The 26,696-nt window shown below is 38.1% G+C and overlaps 2 protein-coding genes and 3 long non-coding RNA genes across 5 annotated transcripts; 4 read left to right on the forward strand and 1 right to left on the reverse strand.

Annotated features, from left to right (window-relative positions):
• Positions 1–527: 527 nt before the first annotated feature.
• On the forward strand, positions 528–2,936 carry LOC111343397 (uncharacterized). Its single transcript, XM_022950565.2, has 3 exons — positions 528–779; positions 919–1,651; positions 2,857–2,936. The coding sequence occupies exons 1-3, from the start codon at positions 606–608 to the stop codon at positions 2,934–2,936; spliced, it is 987 nt and encodes a 328-aa protein (XP_022806300.2). The 5' UTR covers positions 528–605.
• A 2,853-nt stretch (positions 2,937–5,789) lies between these two features.
• LOC148742571 (uncharacterized) lies at positions 5,790–17,930 on the reverse strand. The gene is made up of 2 exons (XR_015994377.1): positions 17,589–17,930; positions 5,790–6,354 (listed from the first exon to the last, which is right to left on the reverse strand). It is a non-coding gene; the product is annotated as an uncharacterized LOC148742571 (long non-coding RNA).
• Positions 11,203–11,674, forward strand: LOC148742572 (uncharacterized). Its single transcript, XR_016000217.1, has 2 exons — positions 11,203–11,271; positions 11,303–11,674. It is a non-coding gene; the product is annotated as an uncharacterized LOC148742572 (long non-coding RNA).
• Positions 13,976–16,381, forward strand: LOC148742573 (uncharacterized). Its single transcript, XR_016000218.1, has 2 exons — positions 13,976–14,083; positions 15,691–16,381. It is a non-coding gene; the product is annotated as an uncharacterized LOC148742573 (long non-coding RNA).
• A 7,584-nt stretch (positions 17,931–25,514) lies between the features above and the next one.
• On the forward strand, positions 25,515–26,150 carry LOC148742574 (uncharacterized). Its single transcript, XM_088757572.1, has 2 exons — positions 25,515–25,949; positions 26,023–26,150. Exons 1-2 carry the CDS (start codon positions 25,532–25,534, stop codon positions 26,076–26,078), a joined length of 474 nt encoding a protein of 157 aa, XP_088613698.1. The 5' UTR covers positions 25,515–25,531; the 3' UTR covers positions 26,079–26,150.
• The last annotated feature ends 546 nt before the right edge of the window (positions 26,151–26,696 follow it).

Here is a 26,696-nt window from a genome sequence, read left to right on the forward strand (position 1 = left end):
GACCATTAAAAAACGGTTAACACGATTAGTTTTACTCATATCTCTGAGAAAGCAAAAGCACAAATTTGTAAGTGAGTTTTTGGAGATCGGTACATCATTAACAACCTTTGACATAGATAACCCTTTTGAATGTGCTGGTCAGCAGCTTCTTTTCATTTACACCTGTTAAATGTAAGTCACTGAGTGTATAATTTCACATAACCAAGAAAATATTCGACAATTTGAAAACAATAACTTTCTGGAGAGCCGGTCAAGATGCGAATTAGAAAACAAAATGTGCATGCTGACAAGGTCTGGTCTAAGAAGTAAAGACAAAAAATTTATATCCAAGCCCGCAAATTGTCCGACCTACAAATTTGCAGACTTCCTTGTCCAAGTTCTTAATTTGGTTTATGACTTGTACCTCCATCACTGATCATACAAGTATACCATTATCACATTTTTCCAAAACAGATTGTACTTAAGAGTCTGAGCCAGTGATATATGGAGGTATTGGTCAGCGTACTCATTGTTCTGCCAGCTGTCATAGAGTCCTAAAGTGTGACGTCACGTTGCCATGACAGCATTTTTTTCTGGTCTAAACAGTTTAAACTCATACTTCAAACATGGCGTCTTTATCGATATGCTCACTCGTTTCTTTCTTTTCTGGAGAGCGGAAATCGCTTGATCGCGGAGAAAACCACTTCAAATCCGACCATGTCCAAAGCTTTATTTATTCCAGGGGAGTCATCAAAGGTGAAGTCCAAGCAAGCATGAAAAATAAGGACTACAAAGTCACAGTAAGTTGCCAATTTGGGATCACAACACGTATGTTCAATTCGAAGAACTCCCAACCCCGATTTCACCTCCAATTTAACGTTTATATTGCGGAATATATATTGCAACTTACGTGTCTGTTTCGAATTGTCTTTTTATCAGATTTATCTCGATGAAAACCTTGAAATAAAAAACACAGAATGCGAGTGTCCTCGCGGCGAGTTCAAGTGCAGTCACGCGGCAGCCATATTTATTTATGGCATCCATAACCTTAGCAGGACGGACCTGGAATGCCAATGGAAACGAAAGCGAAAGGCAGAAAGCGTACAGTCTGCAAGCCAGATGTTTCCAGCGCCACCGAAGAAGAAGGATTACAGCCTTTTGGCGCGCGATCCTAGCCGAGAAGATCGGATGTGGCTGTACAGCGGACTAAAGCGCTATGGCAAATTTACAGGGACCTGCTGGATCTTGAGTCCCGAACCACAACCTGCTACCCCTCTCCCGATCAAGACGATTGAGGATATCATTTACTCAGAAGGTTTCCTTATGGCATCTACGAAGGAAAAACAATTAGAGTACTTGATTGAGAATGCCAAAGTAGAGGAGAGAACCATAAATGTTGTGAGCACCCTCACGGCTGGCCAGCGAAACAGCCCTGCATGGCACCAAGCTCGTAGAGGCCGCCCGACTGCCAGTAATTTTGGCTCCGTCCTCCAGGCAAAAAGAGTTACACCGTCTCTTATCAAGCGACTACTTGGGGAATACAACTTGAGTGGAGTTAAAGCAATTGCATGGGGACAGGACAATGAGACTGAGGCCCTGAAATCCTTCACCAACATCACAAACTTTACACCTGTACAGACCGGCCTTTGGCTACACGAGTCGGGAGTTCTGGGTGCAAAGCCGCGAATGTTTGCTGGGCTTTCTATCTCCTCTCCTATAACAGAAAAAGACAGAAGCAGTTACTATACTTGCGCTTAAAAAACCCAAAGTTTAGTTGGTCACATGCTTAACCTTGTAGTCTAAGACGTGAATGCGAAGCGAGTATTTCTCTGAGCTTGTTACTTAATACTAGTTAGTGTAAAAGCTTTGATACTCACAACTATCATATAGGTTTTTAGTAACTAAATAATCTTAGATCAAGACTGAAGACAAGGAAAGGCAAAGCCGCGAGAAAACAAATAAGACAAGAAAGATAAACAGCTAATCGTGAATCAGTTTGAGATAAAAAAAAAACAGCTATTTCTAATCGATGGTACAGCATCGAAATATATATTTTTCGAAAAATACTCACCTTACAAATGATATCCACTTATCATAGAGTGTTTTATGTTTTTTCTGGTCTGGAAACGAAAAGAATCGGCAGCAGTGGCTTTCAGATGTGTGATTGCAATCTGGATGAAAACACTGGCCCATCGCAAACTTCGTCGTGGCGTTTTGACTCGAATTATTGCTCACCAGGTGCTTTTGTCCGCTTATTATACTCTTCAATAGTAAGGCCAAAGGTTATCTTGAATCTCTTTATCTTATTTCTATTATTGGAGGATAAAATGCGCTATTATAGCTCTTGAAGTGCTCGAGGTCAACGACAATGTGTCACGCTAGGGACGCCATATTGGTTTGTTTAGACCACAGAATTCCGGTGCTATGGAAACGTGACGTAAGCACTTTAGGACTCTATTAGAAGCTGTCAGTATAACGGTCTCCAGCCAATGCTACTCGACTGGCGACTAGTAAGTAAAAAAATACTGGTTGATATCAGCGAGCTCGCAATGTGACATCAATACTGGTCAGAGGAATTTTCGGTGCAACAGCTGTCACTTTAACACCTCAATATGGATGTCCACTATAACACATATGCATTAGCTCAATCCAATGAGCTAATGCATTGGTGCATTAATAACATTAGGTCCTAAATGTAATAAGAGGCTTATTACATTTAGGACCTAATGTTTTTACATTTAGGACCAAATGTTATTACATTTAGGACTTTATTACATTTAGGACCAAATTTTATTACATTTAGGACCAAGTGTTATTACATTTAGGACTTTATTGCATTTAGGACTTTATTACAGTTAGGAAAGTTATTACATTTAGGACTTCAACACACCTCGGCCTATGCTCTGCCACCTGGAGTGCGTATCTCCAATTCTTACTCTCTGCTGTCTTCCAGTTAGATAATCCCTTAGAAGCGTGCAGCCTTTCTCACCCACTACGTAAGCCTTGAGTTTTGCCAACAATAGGTCGTGCTGTATAAGATCAAACGTTTTAGAAAGATCCATAGACACCACACCAACCAATTCCCCCTATCGCGCATGCTCCTCCGATCCTCTGTCAGACGTAACAGGGCTGTCTTACAACTATAGAACTTTCTATTAGAACTGATGAAATCAGATAAGATGGCGCGATAAAACTCTTTCATTTGTACCATCAACGGCCTTTCTTATACATAGTTGAGAACTGTAAGGACTGTAACGGGCCTATAGTTGGCCTTGTTGAATTCATCGCCTTTTTTAAACAAGGGTGTTACCTAACCTTTTTTCCACTCGCTTGGATACACACCGTGGTCAATGGACGAGTTCAAAATGCTTGCAATAGGTTTAGATAACACAGCCGCCGAATCCTTCACAAGCCTAGGTGTCATCATGTCATGGCCACCCGATTTGCGACAATTGATTTCCAATAGCAGGCTTTCGATCTATATTTGATTAGTGTGCTAGAACTACAAACTTGCGTTGCTAATATGTTGTAGTATTGCTATAATACTTGGATGATTTACAAAATTCTTACCGTACTCCTCTTCGCTCACCGCCCTCACACTCTCCGTGATCTTAATGAAATGTTGATTCAAAAGCTCGGCAATTTCACACTTATCATTTATGATCTGATTGTTTTCTTCAAGAATAATGTCATCAGCCTGTTTTGTTTTGGTATGAAGGAAAGGACGATACTTGTTCCAGAACTCCCTTGGGCTGTCCGCCTCCGTCGATGAGAACACATTACACTGATTGTGCCTGTTTCGTTGCGTGTGATTAGGGAACTTTTTGTGAACGGCTGTGACCTATATTTCTGTGGAACGAATCTTTTAGTCATGTTGCTTTGGAAGCACTTCTATTATAATTTCACGCCAAACATTGCTGTATTTTCTTTACTGGCCATAAACTTTGGTTAAAATGACCAACATTTAACTCATATAACTTGTTCCGGTGTCCATGACACGATGTGGTATTTTTGATGCTCTAAACTCTGAGTTCCAGGCAAGCAGGTAGTTAAAATGAATTCTCTCCTACCGCAATTTTCTTTTAAGAGTTTGGAAAGCATTCACTTTGTCACCTCTTTTTCATCATATTCACAACATGCATCTCACGCTGTTTGCCGTTTTAAGACACTTTTCCGCGCTAAGGAAATTAAAATCAAACATTGGAGCTTGTTTTTGCAACGATCAGCCTCAGGTCTGGAATCATAAGTCTCGTTGAAAACTGCAATAATTAATTCCTCGTACGTTGTTACCAATGCCATGTGTTATCGACAAGTCAACGTTCCACATTTTTTGAGAGCATTCACTCAGCATCAATCACAGAAATTACCTTGTTTTTGGCTAAGATTTTTCTCATGAAATGAATTAAAGGCAGTTGGAAATTGTAAGAGTTTATTTCTATATGTGGCAGTCCATAATGTATTCACGTGTGCCCCATTGTACCTAAAAAAATAGAAATTTCACATTTTATTTTGTTGCACCGATGCCGAGTTAATAATATAAGTCAAAAACCTGGTGAAGTGTGCTCACTTCCTCAACATGCGGTTACCCTACGAGTCTTGCGGTTTGGTTATTTCAATCTTTTCCAATTTTATTTGCGTATTAGTTGCCTTATACGCTTTAGGGAATTAAATGGGTTTCGGGTGAATTAATCATCACGTGACTCGGTAATTGTTCTATTTTACTTGGTTGGAAATTTCGACGCAAACTTGGTTTACTAATTTTAAATGATCGTTGATATTGATTGATATTATTTAATCTTTCGCGGCAGCCTAGAGGGTTGTCCAAAATCACGGATTATAACTATTCGTAAAGCTGAGTTGTCGATTTGTGCGATCCGTGCGGGGTCGTGTAATTTATTCACGAGTCGATAAAAAAACCTAAACTGGCATAACTGTTAAAATTTATGAAGTCTGAGCGACTGCGGCCATACTGGGGTCCATCTCGACTAGCTCATCATGGCGATCTCTGGTCATCGCAGTGAAGCAAGCCTCAGAAATTACATCGTCTACCCTTCGAGTGAACAACTAAGAGCTTGCTCTGATATCCTTTCTAATGCGTTAAGTGGAAGGCCACATCAGTCACTGCAGCCGAGTTTTACGGCGCTATCATCCCGTGCAATTTTCATGTTCCTTTGAATTCAGCTATCTTCCTAAAACACACGCGTCGAGCACTTTGTTCCCTAATTTATCACGTGAAGAAACTTGCAAGTTTCTCTGTATAAGCTTCAATTCGGCCGCATTTCACTTAGAACAATTCACTGAACACTAAGTCTAAAATCTTCAGGCAAGTGTTAAATTTGAGCTGCCACGCTACAAATATATTTCATTTTTTCTCAAGAAGGGGGAAAAACACTGGACTACGTCTCGTATTTCTATCCACACTTCTTTCCGTATTGACCGAGGATTCTATGAGTTCTGAAAAGAGCTCCCGATTAACACGCTGCTTTTCGTTAATGGTGTACAGGGCAGAGTTTTAAATGTTTGAGATCTTGTTGTTTCCGTTGCTGCAGCAAACGAAGAGTGTTACGATTAACCTGTTGTGATAAACGTTGCCAATGGTTACGTTTCCGAATTCTCTCAATTATAAATCCTGCGAAGGCCGTATTGAAAGTGCATTTGTGAATGTGATATATTTAATAATATTACTCCAATTCTAACTCCCTTACGATGCTCGATAAACGAAAAAATCAAAAGTAAGAAAGCTCCCCATCTGCAGAAGCTGACGAAAGACACAATCGCGTCTGCCGGACGCCAATAAGTTGAGCCGAAACTCCGAGCAAGAGAAGACGTTTATTGACCGAAGGCAAGAGACATACATAAAAAGAACGAGCGGGCAAAAAAAGAGCCGCGTTAAATATATGCGCCAACCGTGTGACAACGAGGTGAACTAAACAAGAGCGTGCCTACGAAGCGGAACAATGAGGTAGGCTAAACGACAGCGTGCGCAATGTGTCACGTCATCCAAGTTAATGCCGAGAGCTAAACGACAATGCGAAATATGGCGGGAGATATACTGGAGTGTTGTCCAAGAACTTCTTAAAGCTCAGGTATGCGTCATGAAGTCGTTAATGGAATCCTTATAAAATAAAATATCTCTATCATGTAATATCCGTATAAAATAAAAGTGCAGATTAAAGTGTTGTCCAAGTATAACTTTGTAGTTGAAGTAACATGCATTGTGCAGTATGTTGTTTTGCTGGGGTAACTTGACAGAAGTAACTTGATGTAATCTTGGGAGACCCTTCAGTAAGCTGTATTCTTCATCGCAGGAGAACTGTAAGACAGTGCTGTTGTCATGTACACATGTCCTCTCTAAGTGATGCCTCTGAATGAAATCTGTTCGATGAGAAGGGGAAAGAAGGAACATGAATTTTGAAATTTTAACAGTACTACAATGATAGTCCTATGAAAAACAAGTCTACTAAATGGATTTAGCAATGGTAAGACCAAATAAAACGAGAATTGTAGTTTTACGAGGTAAACACAACAACGTTACAATTCTAGTGTTCGCGCGCAAACAGTCTTGGGTATAGCGTTTCAACAGTTGCGATGGCCAGCGGGCGCTCCAAGCAAAATAATTCGTAACAACTGGTGATACTGGATAATGACTCACATTTCACAAGCCACTTCTTGACTAGCTATCAAATGAAAGACAGTTTGTTTACTTTACTATTATGAAAATTATTACTCTAATTATTATTGCTATTAGTACTATTACTGCTGATTTCTAATTAAATGAAAGCAGTCTTGTCATTTGTGTGGTCTCTTTCAAATATGAATCTATACACGTATGTTGGCTAATTTTCCATTGTATGACAGTAATGTACAACCTTGCCTTGTGACTAAGACTCTGGCTGACTGAGTTTATGAGCATTCTTTGAATCACTACGGGGTATCAATTTCTATTTTTTGTCTTTAAATCTGTCTGAATTTTCGATAAAAAATAATCAGTTAATATCACTAAGAAATGAGGTCCATATTGCGTTATGATCTGTGAAGTCTCTAAAACACCTGCTTGTATATTTAAGTGAGATGTTTGTAAATATATGATCAATTAATGTTCTATTGTAAGTTGCGTATGTTGATATCAACTGTTTGTTACATTTATCTCTAAATAGTAAATTCCACAAAGGTAGCTTGTCTGCCTCAATAAGCCAATTTACATTTAAGTCTCCAATAATAATGTTGCTCTCTGTCAAAATGGTATGTAGCACTTCTGAGACTGCTTGACAAAGTTGTCCTCTGGGAATTTTGGAGAGCAATAAATACCCAAGACTGTACTGTTCTCACAAATTGTGACTTCAATCCCAGTTATTTCAATACCATGTACATTGTAACAGAACGGATATCCAGGGCAATATGGGATTTTTCTAAACACAGCTGTACCACCAAAAGGTCTTGATCCAAGACTACAGTATGTATGTGGACTGTCATTCCAAAAGAGATTTTAACCAACTATGTTATATTTGTCACAAGAATCTTGAGAACTAAATCTTGTTTCTGCAAAAATAGTGATATCAGAACTTGAATAGTTCAAGTCTTTGCATATGTCTTGTGTCTATGCAGTGGTCTTGCATTCAGGTACCAGATTTTTAGAATTGAACTAGCTATGCCATTAAGTGGTGATATACAAAGTTTAAGATTAGCAGTATTGTTGTTCTTAATCACTACATTTCTTTCTCAACAATGGCATGGATAACAATTTTGTCTGCACAGAGATCAGTTATATATAAGCCTTCAAAGGTGGTAACTCTACTTAGTGCTACAGAGTGTAAATGTGGAATGGTTCTCTTAGTACTTAAGTTGACAACAGTTTTAGTTTCAGTATCCGCCTGTGATCTATGAACTGTTTTTGCTGCTGCAGGGCATGATGGAAACTGTTTTCTGACAACTTGAGTTGCTTTGTTTTTACCAACAAAAAATTGTATGGTAGCTGGTTTTACTGGGGTCCATGCCCTATGGTCAATTCCTTGGGTATAGAGATGTCTGTTCTCATGTCTTTTTTTTTTTTTTTACCAAAATCTGAGTGATCAAACTGTACCCAAACCACGCCTGAGACTGTTTGCTTTACTGATTTAGTTACACAAATTTGATGATATTCCCAGCACCATCCATTTGTCATATGCCATCTTCAGTTTCTATATTCATTACAAGCTGAATTCACCTTCAGCAAGGTAGAGGTTCAATACCAACTCCTTAGTTTTTCTTGGGTCATTTGAAATTTGTCTTAATATTTTTCCTTAAACCTCAGAAGAATTAGCTCCAAAAACACTGTCTAGTGCTGTGATTCTGTTTTTGTTTTCAATAGCTACATTAATGTACTTCATCATTAAATTAATCTACCTTAGTTTGCATTTGTAAATATAGGTCACAGGGGTGCATCAAATGGGTTGTTTGTGTCTTCTTGCACAACTCTTTCTTTCAATTTTACAACGTCACTTGCTATGTGTTTATCTTCACATAACCTGTTAAGAAGTTCTGTGAACAACTTGCTATCTCTTTGCCACATGATCTCAGTGAGCTCAAACATTGAAAAGTGCTATTGCCATAAAATTGGAACAAGAACTGTGTAAACTGAATTTTGGGGGTGTTTAAATACGTATAGTCATCCATTACTGGTTCTAACTGGAACAAATCACCATTGGTGATAAAAGAAACACCACCAAAATCATCTTTGCAACCCTTACTATCTTTAAGCCTATTGTTAAGCTGTATGGCAAACATATTCAAATTTCATCCAAGAATATCAATTTGACACCTCCAAAGTGAGTTCTCAAGGTGTTTTGTCTATTTAAGTCAAGATATATTGTTTGTAATTTTTCAATGACTGATAGGCAGGAATAGCAAGTGCACTGTGAATAGTTTTACCTTTAATGTTGTAAGCAGCTTTCCCAGTTGAACCTAATAGTAAGACCTTAATCTGATGAAAATCATCGCCAGCTCTTGTGTTAAAATACTTAAGGGCTGCCTGATACAAGGCTTTTAGAAGATGTGATCTGCCCACACCAGCTCCACTACTCAGAAAGCAATAAAAAGGAGCCTCTGTGCTTTCACTGTGGTGCAAAATGTGATAAAAAAGACTCTTTTTCCTTTTTATTTCAAATCTGAACCATTCCACGACAGTCATCATCTGGTAATTCACTTAATATAGGTGGCTCATTGTGGCATGATGTGGAAGGAATTTTGATATCATCTGAAAGGTCAATGTTCATTGAAATCAGGATGTAAATCTTCATTACCAAGAGCTTCCTTCATCTTGCAGTTCAACATTCTGCGCATTTGGTGCTACTAAGTCATACTGCAGGGAATTACTAACTTATGTGTCATGTAAATGCTGTTCAATGTCATTCATATCTTCACTGCAGACAGCATACTGATGCATTTGTTTGTCTACTTTTTCATTCAAAAGAAGGAAATGCTCCTGATATGAAGAGCTACTGCCTATTAAATCAGCTTTTTCATTTCACCAATGAGTAAAAAGCATAATAAGTTCACAGAAATGTTCTTCAGAGTAAGATTTCACATTGAACCAAACACTTCTAATTATTTTAGGCTTTATATGCTGCTTTGGTTTTGCAATTTTTGCATTGTGCTTGCCTACAGTCTGAAGTCTAAATCAGCAAATTCATCATCAACACCATCTTTCCCTGTCTCAAGCAGAAGGTTATCTGTGTTCAAACTTTTAGATTTTTTCCCAAACGAGTTTTTGGGTGAATTATACAATGCAGCCCAATCAGCCAGTAACATTATCTATGCTTGTTGGTCTTTCTATGTAGCTCTTAATAGGACCAGTAGAGTGAATGTCTTCAGAGTCATCCCCCATTTCTTCTAATTCATTCATTGGTTTCAAAAGCTGAACTTTCTCTTCAGGGGGTGAAGTGGTGATAAAAATTACCTCTCTAGAGCTTTTCCTTGTTGGTCGCTGAAGAACTATATGTAAACTGCCCCTTGAGCACTGATCTCCCCACTATTTAAAAACTTATTCTCAATATCACTCTCTTGCTGCTTCATGCTGCAATTTTGTTTCTTTGCCCCCTCACATTGACCACTTTCATAAAATGGCTGCTGGATTAACATTCTTTTGTTTAAATTTAAATTAGCCTTTCTGGCCTCGTTCTCCAGTTCAAAATTCAAAAGAATACATTATCTCAAGCGAGGCTAGTGAGGCTAATTTGAATTTAAACACAAGAGTGTCAATCCGGCGGTCATTTATGAAAGTGGTGTATGCTTGTTGTAAAAAGCTGACTCATTCCCTAATCTGGGCTTTTGAAATATATGATACAATGTACATTGCAGAAGCATAAACATCCAAAACAAACTTTAATTATATCCATATTTGCTCTCCATACACTTAGACAGGCACTGTTGTAGTTGTTCATTAGGATTTCTTTTCAGAAATATGGTGGGAGAATTTAGGTTGGATCAAATAGCATTATAAGATAATAGTTTTGTTCAGTGATGTCCAGATTAATTAGCATTTGTTCAAAAGTGATGTCATCTGCCTCTTTCAAATCATTCTAATGCTTACTGATGTGTTTGCAATTTTCTTTATGTTTTCTAATATGTCACTTTCAGAAACATCACTGCCAATAGGACGTAGAATTCTGGTTGATTTCATTGGAGGCTGTGGATAATTAAATCTGCATTCCATCTTTGATTTTTTACGCGAGTTTGAGAGTGCTTATGAATCTGTTTGTTGACAAGCAGTCCCAGTTCTGGATCATTAACTGATTTTTCACAAGTGATTATTTGTGAATAATACACTGGTGTAACTTCAAGTCAAATTAACATACAAATATGTGGTGAACCTCTCTGCTCGTATTCAACTCTGAAACCAGTCTGAAATTTTTCCTAAGGGAGCAGCATTGCTCATTAGAAAGCGCCTTAAAAGCTGATTGAACTGGTAACCAAAATGTTGTGCACACGTCACTGGGTCACTCTGAATCAACCTTGACTTTTCCTCCCAGTTTAAATTATCTATAATTCATGATATGAATAGTCTTTAACATCAACAAACTTGCCAAGTATTTTTAGGAGATGTATCCATTGTGTTTCAGCTGATAAAAAACTACAAAACAAGTTTTCAGGACCAAATAGAGAGGTTTACAAAAAATGGTTCAAAACGAAGGAATCTCAACGCTAACAATTATACGTAGCAGTGTTCAAACTGCCTTAACTACCCTTACCAAATCTACATATATGTGACATATATGTGACATAGGTTCAATTGTTGCACATATATGTCACATATATGTGCATATATGTGCATATATGTGACATATAGTTAAAATGCTACAGTCATTTCTACATATATGTCACATATGTCTGCATATATGTGACATATATGAAAATTGGCGAGGATGAAAACATATATGTAACATGTATGCAAGTTTGCACATATATGTAGCATTTATGTTTGCTCATATTTATCGATATAGCCTTGCATGGACTGATACAGTAAATTGAGGAGTCCCTAATTCCATTGTAGGGTTCAAATATTACATGATGCAGTGCTGTTTTCATTTTTATTACACTGTATGAATAACAAACTTAAAATGGAAAAGTGCTTATATCAATCTCTATAAGCACATTATATATACTCATGCATGCAGATCTGATTGTGAACTATTAAATATTTAACATTTTGCCAATCCTACTTAAATGATAACGTCAGCTTTTATAATCGTAACAGTGGCCAATTTACCATTTCAACTTTGTTGATATATTCAAATTATTTCATTGCCCCTACTGACGCAGCCCCAAACAGTTTCTTTTAGAAACTATCAGCCTCTACTTAAACGATAGCTTGCATGTATCCTGCTTGAACCTTTCTCTCAAATGAATTAATGCAATCCAAGTTTTTGGTGAAGCTAGGCTGGGTTATTTATGCTGTCATCATAACAAAATTGCTTAAATTATTTGATAAAAAGTGAGATTCTTCTGAACTACAAATACCAAAGAGAAATACCTGAATTTCGGTGCCACTAATTCTTTAAATACATGTAGCTAAAACAGGCAAACCATATAGCAAGGATAAGCTCTGATGGTGTGGGTCTCATGGCTTGTGTACAACTCTACCTTATGGCCCATGCATGTATCAAGTCTGCAAAGTACTTTTTAAGAGCATTCAATGAGCTGACACACTGAATTGCTAAGTAATCCAGGAATACAGTGCAAATTAATCGAAGCAATTACACCTAAAAGACAATTTCCATTTAGATTGCGAGCAACCACCAAAGTAAGGATCAAAAGAACGCTCTCAGACAGTTTAAGTAGTGAACCTGGGTACACAAAGGGATCCTTAAAAATTTCTGTTTGATTGGAGATGTCGCCACCAACTGATTTCTCTTCATCATCTGAAAAGCTTTCACGATAGCTTCTTCCATCACCTTCAGAGACACCGCTCCAATTCATGTCCAAAATATCATCGCTGTTGTCTTCAGGCGAAGACATTCCTTGATGGTCCGGAGATGAAGGCAATGACATATCTGACATAGTCTCCGACATACTCAAGTCCGCATTAATTGTCATCACGGTCATCTGAATACTCTGATTTGCGATTTCCTAGCGAAACATTCCCACTTTCCTCGGGAGTTTGCTCATCTTCATCTGAGGTAAGTTGTACCGTTTTATCCTGCTGTCGATAAAAAGTGCTTTTGGGTTTTTGAAGGGATACTTCTCTTCGATGAATGTTGTGCCCATCTCGCCTTCTTAACGTTCCACCATTTTACATGGCATGTAAAGCGCATGCCCTCTCATCACGAAAGACCACAATGCCTGAGGGCACTCATCACGAAAGACCACAATGCCTGAGGGCACGCATCACGTGGTAATATTCATGTGACTAGACAAGAGCGTCGACAAGAGCGGGAGTTTTTGAGTCGCAAGTGCCGATGTCACAGTGATATGTGTACCCCCGTGATATGTGTACCCCCGCACACATATCACTAGTGATATGTGTACCCCTGCTAGGGATACACAAAACACTGAAGCTTTGCACCCGGGCCTCTTAGACCTTCAAAGAAAACATGGCTACGAGGAACAAATTTTGTGGTTTTATATTTTAAAGTTTCCGATCCAAAATATAAACGGAAGAAGATCACAATGCAACTGAATAACAATACACATATTGACTGCGATTGCCGCGATATGCGTATCCACATTGTATCCCCTAGATGTATTGGGGATACACATATCACTGAACGGCGATCGCAGTGATATGTGTATCCCCTGACTAACTCGCTGTCGTCTGTCAATTTGGAATCAATAATACACTTACTAGACATATATAAGCTTAGCTAGTAATTTGCTAGAAAGACAACAGCGCTTGCTTTACCAAGGGATACACATATCACTTACTACGATTTCCGTAATATGCTTAACCCCGAGATATGTTGAGGATACACATATCACTGAACGAGAGATCTCAGTGATATACGTATCCCCTGGCTAGTGCGATGTCGTCTGTGTACTTTTTAAATTTGTCAGTGACAAATATGATTGGGAATCAATAAAACTTGCTGTCAGTTGGTGAAATATCTCATGCACTTACGTACTAGCCAGTAAAGGAGCTAGTGGCAAGTAATTTCAGTGCTAGACAGGCGACAAAGCCGATACGATTGCAGTCACCAGTGATATGTGTATCCCCAACATATATTTTTGTTTACATGACTATTTCGATTCCTTTATATTACCAATAGATTGTTTGATGTTTGCTACTGGCCCATAAGAACTGTCGGACTCGCGAGTCGTGTCTTTACAGTTCTGATTGTGGAAGATGGTTCAGTGAACGATTTGCGTCTATTAACACAAGCTAGCCGTAATTATTTATTTTTTGGAGGGGAGGGGGGTGGGGGATACACATATCACTGGCCGCCAGTTGGAGGGGGTACACATATCACTAGTGATATGTGTGCGGGGGTACACATATCACGGGGGTACACATATCACTGTGACACCGAAGCATTGTTTCATCGGATAAATTTCGCTAGTGTTCTCCCATTTTGGACAACTTTTCTCATAATGAGAGAAACAAAGGCGCCTTCTCGCTTCGCTAACGGCTTTGGTAAGTCATGCAAAATTAACTGCGTTATATGGATAGTTGTCTTAGCTGCGAATAAATGCTTTCCGCTGTACCTTGGTTCCAGAGGAATTTTGTTTGAAAGCTAGGCCGATTGCGGATTCAACTTTGCCATAAAGATTCGCTACCTTCGGCATGTTTTGAGAGCGTGAAATTTCGGGTCATCCTCGGTGTAAAAACCTGATGAGGTTTTCTTTGTGTCATGAGGAATTGTTTTGCTGTACGCTTTTGTTTTTAATGTTTAGTTGTCTTTGTTTTACGTCACTCGTGAGCTTTACAGGTTTTTACACCGAGGATGAGCCGAAATTTCCGTTTGTTTTCATTGATGTCAATACAGAGGCCACTAAATAACAAAGGACGGTACAGTGTTTGCTTTTCCATGCTGCAATAGCTCTTTTCGCGGTAAAAGGAGGGCAGCATGGTCGAGTGGTCAGCGTGCCAGACTTGCAATCTGTCGCTCCTGGGCTCAAGTCCCGCCTTGGCGACTACTTGGATTAGCCCCGAATTTCAAATCCTCGGCCATGCTTGAAATATAGCTAACTGGTTTGCCTTCGGCCAGTTGGGATTCTTAACAACGTTATTTTCAATTTGAATTATTTGTTTAAGTTGTTTCGTGGAAAACCTGTAAACTAGCTTCTAGCTAAGTGTTTCTCCACGTTACACTGTTTATTATTATAAAACTGTTTATTAAAATCCGCCATTTTGGAAACGGGGCAAACAGAGCGAGAGTTGTACGCAATGTCAAAAAACGTCTGTAATATAAAAATCTGGACAAGACTTCCGTATTATATCCCCATACTTGATTATGTATTCAATTCTTGGATAAAGGAAAGCAGAGGAAAAACAACGTATTTCCTTTGGGACTACAGCTTTGTTTTTGACTGGTAGGGGGTTATACGAAAATCTTTCCAAAATCTGCAAAAACGTTGAATGGTGACGGTAATATGGAGGCCCAAGCATTTCTCTATTTAAAATTGAGGGGGATATATAAAGGTAAGCTGAAAAGTGGGTGATCGTGTTTTTAATTTTCCTTACATCTGTCTGTAAACCCCGCAAATTTTTCAAGGTCAGGGAAGAGTTACAGGGGAATTTTGCAAAAAGTCAAGGAAAATCTTAGTTCTCGTCAAAGTCAGTGAAAAGTAGGGGAATGTTGATTTGAGGGTTCCACAGAGGTTTGTGAAGTAGTCGATCAAGTGTAGCAAATCGGATAGAAAGCTTAAAAGCGATGGAGAAGTGTATCATAGAACAATAGAACTATGCTATTCCGAGAAATTTCATAAATTGTTCCCTGCATGTCTTTAGCCTTAGCCATTTTATATTTGAGTTGTGCACCCCAAGGAAATAAAACAAACCATCAAACCCTGCTTGACTCTGTGCTAATAATATTTTGTGCACTGCGCTTTCGATAATTTGGTAATTAATTTAATTCAAGGTCAGTGAAAAATGTTTTGAGGTCAGTGAAAAGTCAGAGAAAAGTCAGGGAATTTTTTGGGTTCCAATGAGTGGCAACCTTTTGTTAGTATTACTATATTTAAGATATATCACAAACTAATCTATGATTCTAAGTATATATCTTGCTTCTCATTTGACAGCATTTGTATAGTCCCAATTCAAGAACTCAAAAGTGGCCCTTGTGCAAAAAACCATCCAGGACACCTGCACAGGATGCCACAGAGGAATTTCAAAAAGGAAAGAATGTTGACACTATATCGTTAGCATGCACTTGCGTTTTATGACCCTTAATCTTGTCCAATACATTCCATTGAAGTTCATGCGCTCATCAGTAACCTATATGGGCAATAGACTTATCATTTTCTCAGTTGAATGTCTGGTTTATTGTTTGATGGGTTCTGAGTTAATGTTTTTGAATGTTGCATATTTGCGGGACCATCCATTGAGGGAGATTGTTATCTACTTTTTTTATCTATAATGCCCTTGAAAATAGAAAAAAACTTGATTGTGGCAATTGATGTGCTTTAACTCAAGAGAAGTTTCTCCAACTGACCTGTAATTTACCAAGTACATGTCACTGGTGTACATGTTGTGGTTCAGTTTTATCCTAGGTTCAATTTTTATTTTCGTTTGTATTAATTAAACTCTATCATTATTGCATATAGCCATATATCCAACAACAAATGGAAATAAAATTTGCCTGTAGGATAAAACTGAAATACATCACTTTGATGCGGTACGTTGTAATTCAGGCCATTTTATTGATGTAAACAGTCATTCACTTTGTTTAAGGAGGAATACAAAATATATGCTTTGTTTGCCACAACCATATATGTCTATGAGCATTTTCTTGCTTTACATTTGGGTACAGCTTTTCATTTGCATATACAGGCTGTTCATGTTTTATATAACTGTTTAATATGAAAAAAGATTGGCTCATAAAATTTAGAAGAACTGCAGAAATGTAATGGTCAAGAGGCCAACTCCAATGTAGCTTTGTTGGTTTATTAGCTCGACGTTTGGACCGTCTCAGTCTTCCTCAGGAGCATACTAATTACAATAAGATTAGTATGTAATTTGTATGTGATTAGTATGTAATTAGTATGCTCCTGAGGAAGACCAAGACGGTCGAAACGTTGGGCTAATAGACCACTAAAGCTACATTGGAGTTGGCCTCTTGACCATTACATTTCTGCTTTTATTTACGTTATTTCAAGAGCCTACGATCGCTTCAGTGATCCTCCAGGCAACGCGTTTGAGACTGATCAGCATTGTTTGTGGGACCCCTTACAAGCTTCTACTTATATATATATATATGTATATATATATATATATATACGATTATTTAGGAAAATAAAAATTAAAACTTTGCACGAAGTTTTAGTGCGAAGTTTTAATTTTTATTTTCTCAAATAATTGTTTACAAAGCTCCATGATTCAAGGATAAGGTTTTTTACGTTTATATATATATATATATATGAGTTCTATTTTGTTTACATATTAACAGGTTTCGCAAAGCCATGCCTTACAGAAATATATGATTTTGTGATCTCAATTAAGGATTGTGGTTATTCTTTATTGACTGCAATTGTTTTTGGCTAGCTATTATCAACTATAATACATCTATGCCTTTAGGTTGACCTGCATATGCATGCCCTCACCAAATCTACATATATGTGACATACATGTTACACATGTGTGCCACATATATGTGGCATATATGTGCAACGATTGAACTTATGTAACATATATGTCACGTATATGTAGATTTGGTAAGGGTGCATTTGTGGTTCCCAGGTTCCACATATATGTTACATATATGTTACATATATATGTCACATATATGTGATATATATGCAACATGAGTGCCAAATTCCTACATATGCCACATTTATGTTACACATATGTGGCATATATTTGACATATATGCCACATATATGTGGCATACATATGTAACATATATATGTCACATATATGTAGATTTGGTAAGGGTAGTGCCCTTTTAGCATTAATTAACAGAAATTAGACAAACAAGTACCTTAATTATGTGGCGCTCATTTGTGCTCATCATTGCATTAAACACCGACAGGAGGGTCTTGGACGTTTTCAGAGGATCGCTCAGTTCGTTCCGCTATACTGCATCCTCGGAGACCCAGGGGCTGAGTCGATTTCAAGTTAGGGCACGAAGAGCCCCTGGGGACATTGTCTCACAAGACTAGTTCCAAACGGTCGCAGTCGTTCTGCCATCTGATTGGTGCCAGAAAAGCTTTGTGTTTTTCTGCCCAATCAGAGTGAAGTGTGCTTTAGAGTCCTTTCGTGTGTTTTAACACGGACATATACTAGTAGCTCAGTTGCTCGCTTTGTTTGTTTGGACCGTGCGACGGAGACTTACTTGAGGTGAAAAGTTTCAGTCTCCGCGCACAATGTAAGAGAAATCCATCATGTCCGCGAAAATCTTACCAGAAATTGTACAGAATACTTCCGCAGGTATCACTAGAGAACGTGTTTTAAAGTTTGCGAGGTTTGTACACAACACGATGGTTGCAGTCATTGATATGTCGCTTTAAACGCTAAACGAGATTCAAGCTTAAATCCTCCTAGATTTTTTGCTTAATTTGCTGTGACTAAAACTTTGCCAATCCCGGGAAGTTATTTCGTCGCACGGGCCACGCAGGTATGTCGAGCAACTGGTTCTTGTGCAACTTTCTGTGCGTGCCAAAATCGAATCTCATCTTCGCTTGAAAAAAAAGAAAAGCTGAGCGTGGAAACTTTTGCTTATTAGATGTGGGTAGATGATCCTGTTCTACTAAGCTGACATTTGCAATAAAGTAAACCCGCCCTTTCCATCCAAAATTTCTTGGTCTTTGGTTTTGTTTTTCCCACTGAAAACAGCATCGGATCGATTTCCAATGATCAAAGGTATTTAACTTGGTCTTAAACAATCGATCTAAGAGGTGAAATGACAATGACCAAGGGACAAGAAGAGAATCCGTGGCCTTCCTGGCTCAAGAATTTCAACACTCTAGGCAGCAGTTGAAAGATTAAACTCTTTCCAAAGCCCATCGGTAACTGCTGGAAAACATCTCTCCTTCCCGCGATGTTCTCGTTCATAAGTTTTTGTTCAGATTTTAATTAGCTAACCGGAAACACAGCTAAGCTTTCTCTTAGCACTTGCTGGAGGTCGTCCACGAACTCGACGTTCTCTGCAACCTTGGCCGTATTGTCTTTACTACTAAGATTAGATTTTGGCGCGCACAGAAAACAGAAAGCTACGTAGGCGAATGCGCCAGTTGCTCGACATACCTGCGTGGCCCGTGGGACGAAATAACTTCATGGGATTGGCAAAGTTTCAGTCACAGCAAATTATGCAAAAAATCTAGAAAGATTTAAACTTTAATCTCCTTTAACGTTTAAAGCGACATATCAATGACTGCAATCATCGTGTTTTATACAAACCTCGCAAACTTTAAAACACGTTCTCTAGTGATACCTGCGAAAGTATTCAGTATAATTTCCGGTAAGATTTTCGCGGACAATCTGATCGACTTCTCTTACATTGTGTGCTGAGACTGAAACTTTTCACCTCAAGCAAATCTCCGTTGCAAGGTCCAGACAAACATAGCGAGCAACTGAGCTACTAGTATATGTCCGTGTTAAAACACACGAAAGTACTCTAAAGCACACTTCACTCTGATTGGGCAGAAAAACACAAAGATTTTCTGGCACCAATCAGATGGCAGAACGAGTGCGACCGTTTGGAACTAGTCTTGTAAGACAATGTCCCCAGGGGCTCTTCATGCCCTAACTTGAAATCGACTCAGCCCCTGGGTCTCCGAGGATGGCTATACTGATAACATGAAATAAATCCTTCCAAGGGAACTTTACGCTCTTATTGGAACTCAGAGCGAGGTTTAAAAATAGCTCGGCCGAGATTCCCCGTGAGGAGAAATGCACGTGGCCATTCGCAACTATTATTTTGTAAATTGAGTAGATTTTACCCCATGTCTGATTGGGATTGTAATTAATCGGGCTTTCGTAGGAAAGCCCGAGTCTTAAAATGCAAGCCGTTGTTAGTCGCCTAAAGGGGGGTCATGGTCCGAGGCGTTCCTTGCTTAAGCTGAGGAAACTGGGGATGAGAGTGTGACAGCTTTCGTTACGTCGTCACGAACCCGCTCTTTGTAAATAAAATAATTTACTGAATGCTGTGTTTGGTGAAGACCATGTGGCGAATATTCCTTTCTTATACGCTCATCTCACATACAAACGCACACGCCGTTTGTGGTGGGCCCACGCTAAATGATGTCGGGAGTTTTCGGAATGGTCCGGTCCACGAACTCTATGGCTCGAAAGCTAGCCAAATGTGCAAAGTTCATACTAGTTCTTGCGAGATAACAAATGAGCCATATGCAAGTTTAAATTACGAAAACTCTGGCTAAACTGGAACAGCCGATGTAACAGCAAACTTTGATGCGGAGACGAACACCTCACTTGCTGATAAAATTAGAATGTTCGAGAACACATTTTCGAAGGTGGCGCCAACAACAGCGACTTGGATTACGATACTGACAGAAGCAACTTGAATAGTAAGGTTAACTATTTAAGCTTAGCTCTTCCGTTAAAAATCCTGTTTCTGTTATTGGTTTTTATTGGTTTCAATACTTGTAAAGTACGATTTGGTCCTTCGTACATAACCAATATTACTATTATACAAGCGATATATCGTGAATGTTGGTTTGCTCTTCCCAAGGAGTTGTTTGTAAGTACTTAAATTATAGAAGACATGATGATTACTGTCATCAACTCGAAAAAGTTTTCAATATGACCACTGTACAGGAACATAATGATGTTACAGTGTCAATAAAAGTACAACAATTCAGATCTCGCTATGCATAGAATGTATATTAGAATTGTACTCGTGTTTTGTGCGAATGCTATAGCTTTAAATGAAGCCCGAGTGAATGCTCCTCGAGCGTCTAGTTCATTGTGGAAAACCGTGAGATTTGGAAGTTAAATCGTGAGACCATGAGATGAGTCTTGAAATCGTGAGTCTCACGACGACATCGTGAGAGTTGGAAGGTCTACTTACATATCTCAAATGGACAATAACAAATCTATAGGCCCTTGCAGTATTCCAGTCACATTGCTAAAAGTTCTTAAATCAACATTTCTCCACTTCTTTCGTCCTTAATTAATGATTCTTTTCTCTATGGCATTTTTCCAAATGAACTTAAATTGACAAGAGTTACTCTGGTTTTCAAGAAAGGCTCTAGACAAGACAAAGATAATTATAGGCCAGTATCAGAGCTATCTGTTTTCAGGAAAATATATGAAAAGCTATGTATAAGTGCCTCTATGGTTATCTTGAATGTCATAATATTCTCTACTCACTTCATTTTGGCTTCAGGCAGAAGTGTTCAACCAATCACCCACTCAAAAGTATCACTGTATCTATTCGTTGTAAACACAATTGACAACAATGAGTTTGGCTGTGGTATTTTCATTGATTTATAACAAGCCTTTGATACAGTAAATCAATCTATTCTTTTGTTGAAACTGCATCATTATGGAGAAAGAGGTAAAGTCTATGATTGGTTTCAATGTTATCTATCCGACAGAGAACAATTTGTGTGTTAATGGCCATGACACTGATTCCCTATCAGTCACTTGTGGGGTTCCTCTAGGATCTGTTCTTGGACCTTCTTTGTTTTTGTTATAAATCAATGACTTACCTTATGCTTCAAAATTGCTCACCTTCCACTTATTTACAGATGACACTAACATTTACTGCTCTTAAGAACCTTAACGATCCTGAACTAAAGTTAAATAGTGTGCTAAAAGCAGTTGCAGAGTGGACGAAATCTAACAGAATAGCCCTTAGTATTCTTAAAACAAATTTTATTATCTTACATTCTCAAACATAAAACCACACAAGTCATTTAATCTTGTTATTGATAGTTTGAATATCCAACAAGTTTCCACGGTAAAATATCAAGGTGTTACCTTTGACTTAAGTCTGACATGGAAGAATCATATTGATGAGCTCTGCCTAAAACTGTCAAAAAATGTAGGAACCTTCTCAAAATTGAGGTAATATGTTGGCATTGATATACCTCATATGCTTTATTATTCACTAATCTACCCCTTTCTCACATATGGTATCCTAGTTTGGGGTTTAACCTACTCCACTTATTTAAAGCCAGTGTTTACTTTACAAAAGCGTATACTCAGAGTTATGACATTTTCTGAAGCAGCATCACACTCAGAACCACTCCTGAAATCTCTCAACCTCTTCAAAATTCTCTGACATAATTTATTTTGAGATTCTTTCTTTTGTTTGTCAGTGGTCCCAAAAAAATCTTCTTCCTGCTTTACTAATTTTTTTTAAAGCCAATTTCTTCTGTTCATTCACATTACATACACGTCAATCACTGAATGAGAATGCGTTTGTAAACCCAGTTCAAACAACTCAATATGCTATTCGTTCCCTTGGTTACACATGTACCACTCTCTGAATTCATAAGTAATTGATGTTAAACAAATCACTCCCGTTTTAGTTTTGGTCAAAATATAAAGAATTCTATGATTGATGGTTATAATAGTGTTAAATAGTTTGTGTAAATATATTTTATTCTTCATAGTTAGTATGAAAGTAATACTCTCTTACCTAATTTATCATAACTGTGTTCCCTTTGTTTGAATTTTTTGTTCTGGGACGCCCACCCAATTAGTTCTTAGAACTATTAATCTGGTTGTCCCAAACTCCACACAACTAGCATATGTATTTAGATATTCTTTTCTTCCTCTCCTTCCTCAATTGTTAGATATCCTTAGTGACAATGAATTGTAAATTATTTTTATTTTTTTTCTGTTCTCTTATTGTACTGTATTCCTTATATATATATATTTGTAACACTTCTGTAATAATTATAATCTTCTCTAGTACACTGTGTTTGTGTGAGTTTAAATAAAGTGATTGTTTGAATTGATTGATTCAAACCCTAAACTCTCTATTTTTATTTTTTTTCTGTTCTCTTATTGTACTGTATTCCTTATATATATATATATATTTGTAACACTTCTGTAATAATTATAATCTTCTCTAGTACACTGTGTTCGTGTGAGTTTAAATAAAGTGATTGTTTGAATTGATTGATTCAAACCTTAAACTCTCTAGTTTCTTCTCCATATCAAGCATGGCAGATTTCAAAAGACATCCAACAAAGATTACTTAGACAGGAGAACACTGTCAAAAATCCTTTCACTACGAACTTGATTACGCACTAAAACACGCGCAAGTAAAAAGGCAGAATGTGAGAAAGTGCTAAATTGAGATAACGCGCTTGTTAACATGCGAACATTTCTGACCACAAGATACAAATAGTTATAAAAAATTAAGTAACTAATAAATTTCGTTCACTTTTTTGAACCCTTGACATTTTACTCTTGATGCTAGACAAAAACCTAAAATCAGTGTCTTTGGAGACCGAAACCTTGATGTCTGATTTTACACGAGTTTACTTAAACGAATTAAAAGAGTATCTAGTTCTGTCATATTTTGAAGAAAATTGGCCAGAATATTCGTCCAAACATTTTTTGTCCAACTTTAATATAGATTCCCTCGGGAACCTAGAGGAATATCGAAAAAGCCCCGCATCCTCTTTTAGCCTTTTATTCGCTGAGTGATACAGTCCGGTTTGTTGGAGTGTCCGCGGTAACGCGAAGGCTGGTAATTCAGTTCAACAGTCACCCTCAGTTTTGCCTTTAAAGGCCTGCACGCGCCTTCCAAAAGAAAATCTATCAAAACTTTGGTTATTTTCAGAATCTATGCGCTATAAGCGCTAGCTTTACAGTGGTATATAGTTTTTCATGGTTTCTTTTATAGAAACACGCACGGAACGATTTTTCCGGGGGGCACCCTTCAGTAACCCTAAATTAGCAATCCTTCAAACATCTCGCTGATTCTCAGAAATAGTCCGTATTGACTGTTTCAGTTTTGAAGACTAGTAAAGGCTGAGAAATTCTAAAAAGTCAAAGTGCATAGGGTTTCTTTAATTTTGACCGCTGATATAAACCTTATTACGACTTCTTACTGGCACCCTGCGTGGGTTTTTACATTAGTAACCGATAGAAAGTGAGGTCTTTTGCAGAATCAGTTGGATACATTGAGTATATTCATATGATATGGAAAAATAAAGTGACCCTCGTAAGAGAAAATGGACACAAATTAATAGAACAATGTGTGAAAAGCTTCAGTTTACCTGATACTCCGTTGTTAAGTCTTAGATAATGTTGCTTTATTTTCATTGTTTGCAACGACAATTTTATCGATGGGATTGTAACCATTCTAGCGAAAGTGGCGGCAATAAAACATCTCACGGAGGGGGGAGTGGCTTTTGAAGTGGACTATGATCTCTAATACACAGTCGACTTCAGTAATTTCTGTAGCTATTTAAAACAGTCGTCGATGATGAATGAGGGGGAGGGGGGGGGGATAATTGAAAACCGGTGGGTTCATATCCTTCATGGTGACACAAAAATCATAAAATTCTACATTTTCACCTTTACCTATTGATGCACCAATCCAGGAAAATCTTGAATTATCTGTCAATATAATACTTCTACCGAAGAGTCTTATTTTAGCTAGTTGTATGACGAGTCCCACTTCTTGTTTATCAAAGAAACCTTCCTTCAAGCCTTATCGACCAATGTTATTTGTTCCGGTTGAGGTAGGAAATTAAAGTTAACTGATATTTGGTAACGTTAAGGCCCATCCTTACCTATGTATTTCGAGGTGAAAACGAAATCCGAGCAACGTTTTTAGCACTCTCCACCCAGTTACCCGCCAAACGAGGACTAGAAGCTGACGTCTGGAAAGAAACTCTGCACTAGAAACGCTCGCAGTACGGCTCTATGCCATAGCTGGAAGCCTGGTTTTCTGGTTTGCTGAATCCCGATGGTTAAATTTGACTGAAAACAATGGTTTTTATGTGGACAAAGTTGGCACTTTTTTCAGGTTTCATCAAGGCGAGAGAAATCGATAAAAAAATATCGTATTTCTCGTTTGATTTGTGAAAAGCATATAAGAAAGGTAATTTTGACGGAGCTTTGCACTGTCCAGAGCCAAGTTTGATTGAACGTAGAACTGCCAGAAGCGATTACTGATTGTAACCATACACTGGATATGACTATCACTAGAAACTATAACCACATCGGCATATGCGATCTTGAGATCGCGGACTAACAAAGAGCGCACAGCAAGTACGCTATCGCAATTTATAACAGCATTAGGGAGACATCACCTGAACTCGATAAAGAACCTGATGGTAACACTTGTACTGTTACATGGTGCTTCGACAGCTTTCTTGATTTTATTGACGGCATTTAGATTGGAACGAATCCCAAATAACTGCTCTTTAGAGTAAATGGAAACTCAAATCGACGACCTTATGAATCTCATAAGTTACTTTACTACACGATGACAGCTCCATTTGTAAAAGCGAAAAAAAGTGAACTGATTAAGTAGTATTTGAATAATCTCTAGTTTTTTTAAGTCTAATAAATTCCTTTCTCATTGTGATCGCCATCTCAGAAATAATTTAGTTCGGGTGCAGTACAAATATCACCTGACAGTGACATGCCGATAACAGTCCGATGTGTAAAAGCGAAAAAAAGGAAAAGGTGAACTGATTCAGCTGTATTTGAATGATCTCTAGTTCTTGATCGCTATCTCAGAAGTAATCGCAATGTATGAGTATTTTCTTCATAGTCATAATGCTTAAACTACTATAAAACTCGAGGGGTATTCAATGACGAGAATGTTAACTTTATTGATTTGAAATGGTTTGGCAGAGAGTCGGACGCAAACGGCCGTTGTAGGCTTTAGCATTTTCAATTCTTCGTTTTCAATCACGTGGTAAAAATCTGTGACGTAACCGATCAGCGCCATCTTGCTTGATATACAAAGCGTCGAACAGCATATACATGGCGTATACATGGCGTATACATGGCGTATACATGGCGTATACATGGCGTATACATGGCGTATACATGGCGTATACATGGCGTATACATGGCGTATACATGGCGTCGAACAGTGACTCTGGAGTGCATTCTCCAATGCTTTCAGCGTATTGCGAGACGTTAGATGAAGTTACGAAGAAGCGATACGTGGAGAAAGTTAGGATGATTGGTTTCGACCCGTTTAAGTTAACAAAAGCTTTGGCCATCGGCCGAATACCCAGATATTGTGAACTATCTCTTGGTGCAAACTTCGTGGAGAACAAAAGAGGAGATGAAGGCGTACAAATCGTTGGAATCATACAACTTTTTTGTGTCAGGCTGGGTTCATTCTATCCTGGCCAAAGAAGTGCAGCCAGACAAAGTATTGATCTTCTCTCGGGTAAGTGAATGCCATACATTTACATGCACATTTCACTGAACGGAAGTGTAAATATCGCACTCTTTAAATGCAGGTCAAACACTCGCAACGTGCGAGAGAAACTCCTTTATCAGTTTGGATTCTTTCTGAGACTAACGAGAGCGTAATCGCAGCTCACTCCAGTTGTATGGCGGGGTAAGTACGAATACTTGACACAAATATAAACAAGCTTACTAGAAATTTTGTCAGATAGAATCTCAAGTTCGAGCCACATGTTTAGGTGTTTTCTATTAGTACTGTTCGACTGATTTTTCTTTTCCTAACCGTGTAGTTTGGCTGAAGCATGCTCTCACGTCTGTGCGACACTTTTCGCTTTGGAAACTGGAGTAAGGATGCGATCATCGACAACTTGTACTCAAGAAAAAATCAAGTGGTTAATGCCAGCTTATGTTAAAGATGTAAGTGCAGTATAACCTTATTGTATGTTGTGGTTTTCGTTTGGGTTTTGGGTGACATCCTCTGTCATTCACGGTATAAACCTGTAAGAAGTTAAAAAATATAATATTTATCCAATCCAATATAAACCTGTAAGAAGTTAAAAAATATAATATTCATCCAATCAAATCTTATTGCCAGTGTTTTCTTATAGATCCCTTACATACCTGTGAATGAAATGGATTTTACTTTAGAAAAAAAGAATTTTGACTTGCTGCAGACACAAAATGTGCTTCCAACAACATCAAGGAGAATGCCAGCTAATGACAGACC

This window comes from Stylophora pistillata, chromosome 1, assembly GCF_964205215.1.
Source record: "Stylophora pistillata chromosome 1, jaStyPist1.2, whole genome shotgun sequence".
Classification (NCBI taxonomy): domain Eukaryota; kingdom Metazoa; phylum Cnidaria; class Anthozoa; order Scleractinia; family Pocilloporidae; genus Stylophora; species Stylophora pistillata.